General features: G+C 47.3%; 2 protein-coding genes across 3 annotated transcripts in view; both read right to left on the bottom strand.

Annotated features, from left to right (window-relative positions):
• Positions 1–12800, bottom strand: part of C8H10orf71 (chromosome 8 C10orf71 homolog) — a 179675-nt gene that overhangs the window by 34451 nt on the left and 132424 nt on the right. The window lies entirely within an intron of this gene.
• Positions 2708–4042, bottom strand: LOC120910446 (paraneoplastic antigen Ma2 homolog). Its single transcript, XM_040322204.1, has one exon. The coding sequence runs from the start codon at positions 4040–4042 to the stop codon at positions 2708–2710; it is 1335 nt and encodes a 444-aa protein (XP_040178138.1).

Genomic DNA, 12800 nt, shown 5'->3' with positions numbered 1-12800 from the left:
TAGGATCAGCTTTCCCAGGGGATCTTCCTCTTGGTCTCTCCTCATATCCTTTTTGGACAACTTAGGTGGGTCCTCACTTCCCATTTGAGTCACGTTATAGTAAAACTTGAGTACTCCCACTGCCGAAACTCCTATTTCTTCTGCTCTGGGTCTTCCCTTCATCTGTAACTCTGTTCCTTGGCACAGAGCTCGCACCCCCTCAGAGGTTATTTGAGTCCACTCGTTCTCAGAGACAATTGACCCATGGGGCCTTCTGGAGAGAGCGTCTGCGTCTCTGTTTCCCACTCCTGGTCGGTACTTCAGGCTGAAATTGAATCCTGAAAGGGCTGCCAACCATCTATGTCCTGCTGCATCCAATTTGGCTGTGGGCAGCAGATAAGTGAGCGGGTTATTGTCGGTTCTCACTACAAACTCGGCCCCGTATAAGCTTAAGCTTATCTACAACCGCCCATTTCAGCGCCAAAAATTTAAGTTTGTGGGTGGGATAATTATTTTCGGATGAAGTTAGACTCCTGCTCACATAGGCTACCAGGCGTAGATAACCACTGTGTCCTTGGTATAATACCCCTTCTAGTCCTTCCCTACTGGCATCCACGTGCAACTCGTAAGGCTTTAAAGTATCTTCATAGGCCAGGACAGGAGCAGTGGTTAGGTTCTTCTTGAGCTGAATAAACGCCTCTTCACATTTGGGATCCCATTGGTCACGGATGGACTCTTTGGACTTCCGAGTCCCCAGATTGATCTTCACCGGCCTCTGATTCAAGAGTGTCGTCTTCATCTTCTGTCTTCAACAATTCGTTCAAAGGCCTTGCGATCTTTGCAAACCCTTCCACAAACCTCCTGTAATAGGAGAAGAATCCTAGGAATGACCACAACTCTGTCACATTAGTTGGCCTAGGCCAAGAAGTTACTGCTTCCAATTTCTCTGGGTCTGTCGATATCCCTTCTGCAGAGACAATATGGCCAAGGTAGTGAACCGATGGTTGGTAGAACTGACACTTCTCTCTGGAAAGCTTGAGGCCTTCGTCATGAAGCCGTTTTAGTACTTTCTCCAATCTCTGTTCATGTTCTTCCAAAGTTTTTCCGAACACAATAATGTCATCCAAATACACCAACACTTCGATCAGGTTCATGTCCCCTATGGTCTTCTCCATCAATCTCTGAAAAGTAGCTGGGGCCCCTGACAATCCCTGCGGCATGCGGTTGAACGCAAAGAAACCCACTGGGGTAATGAAGGCCGTCTTTTCTCGGTCTTTTGGGTGCATGGGGATTTGGTAATAACCACTCTTTAAGTCCATTACACTGAACCATTTGACCCCTGACAGACTCTGTAAGGCATCCTCAATCCGAGGTGTGGTGTATTGGTTAGGTATGGTTCGCTTGTTGAGGGTTCTGTAGTCAATGCATAACCTCAATGAGCCGTTCTGATTCCTCACCACCACTATTGGAGAAGCATAAGGGCTCCTGCACTCTCTGATGGTTCCTGTCCTTTTTAATTCTGCTAGTTGCTCTCTGAGATCTTCCAAATCCGTCAGAGGGACTCTCCGGACTCGCTCCCTGAAGGGTTTATCCTCCTTCAGTCGAATCCTGTAGGTGGCACTCTTCGCACATCCAACATCAAACTCAGTTTTTGAAAATATTTTCTGCCACCTGTCAAGTTGCGCTTTCGCCCTCTCTTCCCATTCTGGTGGGAGACCGGTGCCATCAGGTTGGTGAACCTTCTTTCAGTCTTCAATCTGCTTTCCCTCCTCCAGATCAGAGGGGACGACTGGGGTGGCTTGGTGTACCCGGCCCAGTAGAATTCTGGCTGGCACCTCCACAGGGTTGGCAGTAGCATTCCTGATGCTGACAGACACCCTTCCATGATTTCTCTCCAACACCTTCAATGGGATCACTTCCACTCCTTCCGAGTGTCCGACTGGGTCAGGCTCGAGGACAAGAAACGGGCCTGGCTGAGACCAGGTAAGCTTTACAGAGGCCTTCAAACAGGTCACTTCTCCTGGTTGTAAGACCTTCACTGTCTTGTCCAGCCGCCAGATCTTCCCATCTCCTTCAGGGGCTCTCTTCTCCATCACCAACTGCTGGTAGACCCTCCGTAGAATCGGGTGGACTTTTTGTGATGGAGTCTCTGCCACTTCAGCTAGTGGGAGCAAAAGTCCCCTGACTAAGTCGGTGTTGGTCCCTATAATGAGAGAGCTCTTGTGAACCCCTGGTGGTCGAGGGCAGACTACTGCTAGGGTGTCAAAGGTTTCCGCTGCACCTGCCACCGAAGGATCAAAGGTCAAAACGTATGGGTACGTACCCGTCGTAGGGGAAACTGAGTCCCAATACCCCATATTTCCAGCTCTTCCAGCTTTTGTAAGGGCAGGTGGGAGAGGTATCGATCATAAAAGTTTCTATACAGGAGGGTGACTTGAGCTCCGGTATCCAGGAGCCCCTTTGTGTAGACTCCCTCCACTTGGATGGAGACTAATGGGGAAGGTCCTACTAAGTTTTCAGGAAACTTCTGGGGTGTAGATTTCCTTTTGTGCTCTGTGACCTGTACCCTCACTCCCTTCTTATTAGGGCTTTTCCTGGCTTCCACCCGTCCATGCAGGGGAGGGTTTATAAGGTGGCCTCGGACGAGGTTTTCCTCCCTTGCCTTGCCGCTCTGCTTCTTTTGTTACTTTGGATTTGTCTACAGTCGGCGGGCACCCGGTTGACTCCCTCACCGGTGCCCTCTGAAGTTTTCTGCCGGCTTGTACATCTGTGGACTAGCCTTAGCTGGGCTGGGGCAAACTTCTCTTGTATGTCCTACTCCTCCACAGTTGAAACAGAATATGAATCTTCTTGGTCTCCTTGATTGATCACTTGGCCTATAGGCTGGCCTCTCTGGTTCTTCCCTTTTGGTTTGGTAGGGAAGAATCTCCACTTGACTGGTCAAGGCAACCACCATTTCTATCAGTTGGGACACTTGTGTCCTCAGAAGCTCGACTTGGGGGTCACTGTCCTCTGTGGCCACTACACGAACTTGTGCTGAAGGTTCTGGAGGTTGTTGCCTATTCTTTTGATCCAGTAGGACCTCCTCCTGTCGGATCATCCGGATCAGGTCGGGGTATTTCAACACTCCGCCTCCCTGTAGGGTTCGTAACTGAAGGGCAATGGGATCCATTGGTTGGGCCCCCCTTATAACTTGTTGAGCTCTGATCTTATCCACTTGCCTTGGATCTATTCCCTTCTTCAGGAGGATCTGATGCAGGATCTTATCTAAGCGGCCAACAAATTCAGGTAACTTCTCCCCGGGTTTCTGAAAACAGTGCTCCAATTGATAGTGGAGTTCACTGGCATTTTCAGTCCTTCCAAATACACTCTGCAAAACATCTAGATAGTCCTGTGCAGCACAGTCCCTTTTGCTGAGTTTAAGGTTACGTATGGCCTCTAGTGCTGGTTCCCTGAGGCTCTCCATAAGCCTTTGTTTTTTATGTCTCTCGGGAACTTCCCACTCCTCCAGAGCCTGAGTGGCATGGTCCAGCCATTTTTCAAATCCATCCTTAGAGGATGGCACTGGCTGTCTCCCTGAGACGGTTCTGAGCTTCCTGTATCCTGTTATCAGGTAATCTGCGGAATCCTTCTTACACTGAGCCACAATTTCTCCCAAAACAGCACATAATTCTGGGCCAAGAGTTTTTAGTGATGTGGGGTCAGGCCCTTTTGTCTTTTGTTCTTTAGGCCCTTTTGGTGCCGGTGCACTAGAGGAAGTAGGACCATCTTGTTCTTCTGTGGGGTGTATTAGAACAAGTTCTACACAATCTGGGGTATTTACACTGGCACCTTTAAAACAGTCTGGGAGTTCTGTTTTCCACTCACATAAGGCATAGGTTTGAGGGTTTGTGCTATCAGCCCGCATGTCTACTATCCATGGTTTTCTGTCTGCGGATAAAGTTCTCAGGACTGGGAGCAACCTTTCCTCTGTCCAGACTTCTCCCTTAATTTCGACCACTAGGCCATTCTTCAAAGTAACATTTTCTTCTTTGCACCACTTGGATGCGGCAGCAGCATCCATGGCTGGTCTTTGCGAGGGTAAGGTTCAATATGAGGGGATTTTATATTTTTGAGAAGTAGAATCCCGGACGAGCCACCACGTGTAGCGCTACCCCCGCAGGAGCTGCTGGATAGATTAGGGGGCAGTTCTGCTGTACGGCTAGTGCAGAAACCTTGGCTAGGCATGCATTGGCGTAAAATGAAGGATGGATGGCCGCACTCCAAACCAAACAGGTTGTCTTTATTTAAACGAACAGCAAAAACATACCAGATCACAGCAACAGAATTTTCCTTCTTCTTGGCTAGGCATGGTTCAAATAGCTTCAGAGTGTCCCTTGAGGACGAAGTCTATGTCGCAAACGTTGGTGCACTTTTAATTGTAATCCACAGGAAAAGGAATTAACTCAGTCAAAAAGGGGTATGGCGAGCACAAAAGTTGGTGGGCCGATATCCAGTCAGCGTCAGTACTCTGCTGGTGTAACTCTACGTTGCTAGGCCTCTCTGCTTAATCAGGAATCAACGCGTGGTTCCGGTTTAAGGAGTACTAATAGTTTATAGGCTGGGGTAGTATGGAAATTTGGGCGTGTGCCCTCTCACCCAAAACAGGCCTAGTCCGCCTGAGCTTCTCTGAAGATAAACTATTTAGCGGCACGCCTCAGCACAGATCTCCGGTGTCCTGCTTTCCGCAGCTCCAGTTGTTAGTCAGTCAGTCTGTCCGATCTCCTGGAACACGAGCTGGATACACTTGATCTTGTCCCCTCCGGATGGTTGGTCTCCCGGTGGATCTAGGCCCAGGCTTCGGGCCTAAAAGCTCAGCTGTGGTGCTCTTCACAGCTCCGCAGAGGGAGAGATGCAGATCCCAAGAGAGCGAGCTCAACTCCTCCCTGCCTTTAAGTAACCTCCCCCATAAGGCTGTGCGGGGGTGTCATGTGTTCCAAGAAGGCGAGGCATTGTGGGAAGTGTAGTCTATTCCTACTAAATGTCAATGGAGTCCGTTTCTCCTGGTACCTCTAATAACACAATGCATTGCTTTTAAGAAATATAAACACGTATGTACAAATGTAACGGGAACTTGGGTGGGGATTCAAGTCTACATCACTATCAATAGTCCATGATAGTATGACCCCGCTACACTTACAAACATCCAAAATGACGACGTGAAAAACGAAGCGAAAAAATAGAGCAGGTTATAAATTTTTAATGGCCATTTTTCTCATCGCGAAAAATGCTCTGGAGACTACACACGACCGGTTTTCATGTCGTGTGTACGAAGTGCATTCTTTTTCAGGGATAAATCTACTAATCAATGTTCTATAAATGTGATGGCAATTCAATAAGTGCTATGGGCATCTCATATCCTCCTATACCCCAACCAAGTTGTATCTCGCAATAAACAAAACAACGCAAATGTCTCAGAAGTGATATATGGGGGTCTGGCAGCAGGGTGATTTGGTGGATGTTTGTTACTAGTAGCAACCAAGCGCTACAACTGCTTGCCGCTTAGAAGGGCTACCAAGACCCATGAGATTAGCACTTCACTCAAAGGAGCCATGTCAAGCTAATCTGAAATAAACTGACCAACGTAATCAAACCAAATACAACAAATCCCGAATTTTTCACTCCAACCCATGTCTCCCTGCTCCCCAGTCCGCCACCTCCATCATCCGATTCCCCATGAAGGCAAAGGAAAGGGCATCGACGGGGGGGGGAGAAAAGGGGAGACAGAAATTTATTCCGAGATAAATCAACATACAAGACAAACATACACAAACATGAACATATTTGACATAACAAAAAAAAGACATATACAACAAATATAAACAAAAATTTTAAATTATACGGTGCGCTTTGGAATATTACACAGATAAACTTCCTGGCCCCTAGGATAAAATGACAGTAAGTTTATCTGCCTAGGAGGAAGCATACACCATTCCAAAACCAGCCACTGTACTATTTCATGCCATACACAGAGTGGTGCACTGACGCACCTGGTACATGTGAGTACCCCACTGGGGGGTTGTTCTTATTTGTTTAAAAAAATGTTTAAAGCGATATCACACTATCAAGGCTTTTTATTCCCCATTATTCCCGAGATACTGCATGGGAAGCCCAGAATCCTGTTACCATTATAGAACCCAGGGGTGGTTCACAAGCGTGTATTGACTGAGCGTAATTGCTAAGTCACACGCTCCAAGGTGAGCATTTAATAACTAAGGGGTCACTGGAATAAGAGCACCAATGCATGATCTGCAACACCTGTCAATCATTTTCAGATGCATGGATTTATAAGCATGTCAGCAGTGCTATTACTGGATACCACGCTTATGCACTTTTTTCAACAGGACTGTCATAGCATTGTTTTATAAAAAGACTTGTTTTTGCACAATAGCACTTTTTGCTATTTAAAGTGTGACTAGTGTTGTTCCCTATACACCACCGGACACTTATATCTGTGTTACAAAGCACTTGGATGCACATGAGCACTTTATTATTAATGTTTTAATTTACATATTTATTGTTTTTACTTTGGTCATATCACATCTATGTCACACATATGTACATGTATTTGTTTTAATCTTTAGCAAGCATTTATTGTGTAATATTCCAAAGCGCAGCATATAATTTACTATTTTTGTCTATGTGCACAAGCCTATGAGACCTGTGTAACGCTTGTAGCTGGGTTAGTGATATCTATTATGCCCTGTACACACGATCGGTTCATCAGATGAAAACGGTCTGATGGATGTTTTCATCAGATATCCGATGAAGCTGACTTTCATCAGTCGTGCCTACACACCATCAGTTAAAAAAACGATTGTGTCAGAACGCGGTGACGTAAAACACAAGACATGCTGAGAACAATTAAGTTCAATGCTTCCAAGCATGCGTCGACTTGATTCTGAGCACACGTGGATTTTTAACCGATGGACGTGCCCACAGACGATCATTTTTTTTCTATCGGTTAACCGATGGATAAAAAAACGATGTGGCCCACACACGATCGGTTCGTCTGATGAAAACGGTCCATCAGACCGCTTTCAGCAGACAAACCGATCGTGTGTACGCGGCATTAGGCTTTGGGTTGATTAAGGCTCGCAGGAATTCTATTACTTTCTTAACAAATATATACAGACAGAGACATAATCAACATAACGAAAACAATAACAGACATGGGGGCTATCTGAGAGGCCCACGAAAAAAAAAATAGTGCTCTCTCTGCCCTTTTCCCTCTCCAAAATATCTATTCATTCTTGCAAAAATAGGAAGAGGAAAAAAAAAGAAGAAAAAAATAATTTTCTTTTAGGAAGTTAATTTGACCATTTATATTTGTGTGAATTACTTACTCTTCCATTGATTGATTTGAAACAGGCCTTTGTTTCTGGACCTTTGTTGAGGCGACCTGACCCTGGGGATCCATACTTTAATTAATTGGACGAATTTCTTGACTGCGCTTCTTCAATCTTTTGCAGAAAAACATCAACCATGTGTGTTTTTCTCCCAAAAATTGTCTCAGGCAGAGAAGAATTGCGCTATTGGTGATCAGGAATTTCTTGCGATTAAATTGGCGTTGGAGGAGTGGCATCCTCTCTTGGAGGGTTCCCTGCATTCCTAAACAAATTTCACTGACCATAAGAATCTTACAGAATGCCAAATGAATTGAATCCCAGACAGGCCAGGTGGAGTCTTTTCTTTTCCAGTTTTAATTTCACCATTACGTACAAACCTGGTTCCTGTGTGTTACTGCAAGTTTAACGCTGTATATTTCATTGCATTATTGCAAGTTTAACGCCATATACTGTATTTCATTGCGTTACTGAAAGTTTAACGCCATATAGTTCTGTACATTACTGCAAGTTTAACTCTGTATAGTTCTGTGCATTAATGCAAGTTTAACGCCATATAGTTCTTTGCGTTACTGCAATATTAAAGTGTATCTGTGGAGTGTGTCTGTGTTGTGAATACTCAAATTAAAGTGCACCAAACACCACTTTGTATCGATTAAAGTGCATACATGTACACATTTACACATCTTTATTACATTTTGTTAATAAGCACCCCCCACTCCCCCCATCATGTCTGGGAGGACAGCAAGGAGAGGCAGACGTTCCCATGGCATTGTAAGGGGGCCAGCAGAGTATGTGTCCAAAGGCAAAGTAGACATGGTCAGTCCTCAGGCAGGGCATCATTTTGCCTGTTTAGTGATGTTGCCCATGCTATCAAGCCACAGCATGCAGAGGAGGTGGTGGACTGGTTTACAAAAACCTCCTAATCCTCCGTCACCCAAGCAGAGACTAGTGCGCAATCCCCTGCAGCTGCCAGAGTGGGAAAACCTGCCTCCTTGTCTACAGCTATTCCTGCTATAGCCCCAGTATCAGGCATGGAGGAGTCAGCAGAGTTATTTGAACAGAGCATCAGCCACTTGCTCCTTGATGATGCACAGCCATTACTCAATTCAGATGTTGGTTCTGAGTCTGAGGTTGAGGAAGGCAGGAACATGAGCCTACAGAGAGGGGAGAACACTGGTACACAAACTGGCAGTCGATTTCCCCCAGCCGCAGCATATTGCCAAGTTCTCTCAAATGGTAATGAGGATAGAGGAGATGATGATGATGACGAGGTCACTGACTGGATAGAGCAGAGGGGGAAATGAGGGTAAGGTACAACCCCAACAAGGCAGTCATCATGGAAGAGTAGAGAGCAGCCACCATATTCCATTACATTGTGGAACTGTTATCTCCTCCTGGCCCACTTCCCACAGATCAGCTGTCTGGGCCTTATTTAGTACATGTGCTGCCAATCGCACTGTTGCTATTTGCAAACTTTGTCTCAAGCGCATCGAGTGTGGCAAAAACACCAACCATTTGGGTACCAGATGCTTGACAAGGCATTTAACCACCCACCACTCAGCCCATTGGCAGGAGCACCTAAAAGCCACACAAAAGGGGAACAAATCTGCTCCACCTTCTTACTCACCTCAGTCTGTCCCTGCTATACCTCATGACCTCTCAGCAGCTTCCACTGTCAGGGATGATGGTATAGCGTAGGGTGTCCCAGGTCGTTGTAGCACATCTGCCAGCAGCACACCATCAGCTGTAGAATAAATACAGTCCCTGCAACCCACATTCCCAGCATCTAAATGCAAGCTGCTGGCTCTACAACTTCTGCCTTTCCACTTGGTGGATTCTGCCCCCTTCCGTGAATTTGCAGAATGTGCTGTACCACAATGGCAGGTTCCCAGTCACTATTTCTTTTCATGTAAGGCCATTCCATCTCTCTAACATCACATGGAAGGCAATGTTGTGGAATCGTTGGGCAAGGCATCCAGTCACAAATTACACATTACTGCTATAACGTGGTCTAGCAAGCATGAGCAGTGTCAGAACCTGTACTCACCGAGACCGAGATGCTGAGGGCGGCTCACCTTTGCGACCCTGTGCAGACCACTCCCTGGAGTTGGGACAGAGGAGGGACGGCACAAGGAGGCACCGGCGCCGGGAGCTGGCAGGAAGACTTGGTGCAGCTGACAGAAGCAGGGCAGGTGCAGAAGACTGGAAACAAGCGTTGGTCAGGCAGGAACTGGTAGGTGAGTCTGGTAGGGTCCACAGGAGATGAGGGCAAATCCGAGTCACAAGCCGAGGGTCAAGGGCAGGAGAGTTCAGAGGGAGTCCATGAGAGCAAGCCAAGGTCAAGGGGCAGGAGACAACAGCAATCCAGGTAACGTTAGCCAAAGGGTTAGAGGTTCCAGGTGAGAGGAGAGTCGTCAGGAATTCCGGGTCAAAACAGGCAGGTACGGCAACAGGTAAACACATAGGAGCTGAAGACAAACCAGCAACCTGTTCAGGGAAGGCTGCTGGTTTAAATAGGAATGTCCGGCCTCTGATTGGCCCCAGGGTTGCCGCATACGTGCACATGGAATCTGTCAGAGATGGAGCTAGTACCCTGACAGTGCCCCCCCCCAAGGGGCGGACTCCGGACGCCCAAACTGGTCATTAACTCCGGGTGTTCCAGGTGAAAGGCCCGAATCAGGCGAGGGGCATGGAGATTCCGGGAAGGCTCCCAAGAGTTATCTTCAGGGGGATATCCCTTCCACTTTATAAGGTATTGCAACTGCCTTCCTCTTTTCCTGCAGCTCAGGATAGCCTCCACCTCAAATTCTTTTTCACCCTCAATCTCCACTGGTGGAGGTGGCAGTTCTTCTCTACCGTTGAAGGGGTCAGACACAACGGGCTTAAGCAGAGAGGCGTGAAACACAGGGTGGATCTTGTAGGACCTGGGTAAAGCCAACTCAAAAGCTACTGGGTTGATTTCTCGCCTGATCTCAAATGGCCCGATGAACCTTGGACCCAGCTTCCGAGAGGGAATAGGTAACTTGAGGTTGATGGCGGATAGCCAGACCTTCTCACCCACTTTGAAGACAGGGCAATCCTTCCTCCCCTCATGGAACCTCTTATAGTCCTGCTGAGCTTGCTGCATGCTTTCCTGTAACTTCTGAAAGTTTTGCTGGATGCAGGTCACACGTTCCTGGACCGCTGGCACAGATGTTTCCGGGATGGAGTCCGGCAAAAAGGAAGGGTGGAAACCGAAGTTAGCCCAGAACGGGGTTTGGTTTGTGGAAGAATGTATGGAATTATTGTAAGCGAACTCGGCTGTAGATAACAAGGAGGACCAATCGTCTTGGGAGACTGAGCAAAAGCATCGTAGATACTGTTCTAGCGTTTGATTAGTGCGCTCTGTCTGGCCATTACTTTCAGGGTGATAGGCCGAGGACAGACAGATCTTCACTTCCAAAGCTCTGCAAAGTTCCTTCCAAAATTTGGATGTGAATTGAGTACCTCTGTCAGATACTATGCTTTTGGGCACTCCATGGAGCTTGATAATCTCTTTAAAAAAGATTTTGGCTGTGTCTGCCGCGGAGGGCGTACCCACCATGGGCAAAAAATGCGCCATCTTGGACAGACGGTCCACCACGACTAGGATCGTGGTAAACCAGGCTGAAGGAGGCAAATCGACAATAAAGTCCATGGAGATGTCAATCCAGGGCCGTTCTGGGATAGGAAGGGGTTTCAGCAGCCCCCAGGTCTTCGTGTTTGGCCCCTTACTCCGCTGGCAGCGAATGCAGGAAGAGACATAATCCTTGCAGTCGGACCTCCATTTAGGCCACCAGAAGGAGCGAGAGATCAGTTCGGAAGTTTTACGGGTACCAAAATGGCCAGCCAATTTACGATCATGGAAGGTGCTGAGGATTAACTGTCTTGCCTCTGTTGGAACGAAAATCTTCCCACGAGACCACAGCAGGTCGTCCTTTTTCTCCAAGGAGGAAACCTCATGATCAGGGCACCGTTGGCATGCGGTCTTTAGAGCAGTCAACAAATCTGTTTGAGGGAGAAGCAAAAAATTTTGAGGTGACAGGATCGTGCTGGGCTCGGAAGTATCGGGCGTCTCTGGAAACATCCTGGAGAGGGCATCAGCTTTTCCATTTTTTGCGCCAGGACGATAGGTAATATGGAAATTGAAGCGAGCAAAAAAAAGAGCCCAACGGGCTTGTCTGGGCCTAAGGCGTTTTGCAGACCGTAAGTATTCCAGGTTCCTGTGGTCAGTGAAAATGATAATGGGATGCGCTGCCCCCTCCAGCAGGTACCTCCACTCCTCCAGTGCAAATTTTATGGCCAGTAGTTCTCTATCGCCTACGTCGTAATTGCGCTCAGGAGGACTTAGTTTCCGAGAGGCGTAGGCTACTGGGTGAAGAAGCGACTTCGGTCCCTGTCTCTGGGAAAGGATAGCGCCTGTAGCAGATTCCGAGGCATCCACTTCTAGAACAAAAGGTAACGTAGAATCCGGATGACAAAGTACAGGTGCCGAGGTAAAGGCCGTTTTGAGTTTGATAAAGGCCTCCTGAGCCTCTTGTGGCCACTGGAAGCGGTGCCCCTGGCGGGTCAACTTGGTGATGGGAGAAACAATTGATGAAAAAACGATGATGAATCGTCTATAAAAATTGGCGAAGCCAATGAAGCGCTGAACGCCCTTTTTGTCTGTTGGAGGTGCCCACTCCTGAATAGCACTGATTTTCTGGGGATCCATGGCTACCCCATGCACAGAAATGATAAATCCTAAAAATTGCACTGATGTCTTTTCGAACTCGCATTTTTCTGATTTGAGATAAAGCCGGTGTTGTCTCAAGATGGTGAGAACCTGCCTGACATGTTGCCGATGTAATTCTTTTGTGGCTGAAAAGATGAGAATATCGTCCAAGTAGACTACGAGGAAGTCATCTAAAAATTGTCGAAAAATGTCATTGACTAGATGCTGGAAGGTGGCGGGCGCATTACAGAGCCCAAAGGGCATGACCAGATACTCGAAGTGCCCGAATCTGGACCTGAACGCAGTCTTCCACTCATCTCCTGCCCTTATTCGGACCAAATTGTAGGCGCCCCTGAGGTCCAATTTAGAAAAAACCTGAGCTGATCGGAACCTTTGAAAGAGCTCGGGGATTAGAGGCAGCGGGTACCGGTTCTTGATGGTAATTTTGTTTAACTCCCTATAATCAATGCAGGGTCTAAGCGATCCATCTTTTTTCTCGACAAAGAAGATCCCCGCCCCCGCTGGCGAGGAGGAGGGACGGATGAACTTCTTACTTAAATTTTCTTCAATATAGACCTTGAGGGTCTTCAACTCAGTCTCTGACAAGGGGAATATGCGCCCAAAGGGAATTTCAGATCCGGGCAAGAGGTCAATGGGGCAGTCATATGACCGATGTGGTGGGAGACAATCGGCTTGTTTTT

Source organism: Rana temporaria, chromosome 8 (assembly GCF_905171775.1).
Source record: "Rana temporaria chromosome 8, aRanTem1.1, whole genome shotgun sequence".
In the NCBI taxonomy this organism is placed as follows: domain Eukaryota; kingdom Metazoa; phylum Chordata; class Amphibia; order Anura; family Ranidae; genus Rana; species Rana temporaria.
Note: the sequence above shows the minus strand (reverse complement) of the source record. Positions and strands in the feature narration are given on the sequence as shown.

Bases quoted from the DNA above. Each gene is read 5' to 3' on its own strand.
- LOC120910446 (XM_040322204.1), bottom strand. From the start codon at position 4,042: ATGGATGCTGCTGCCGCATCCAAGTGGTGCAAAGAAGAAAATGTTACT.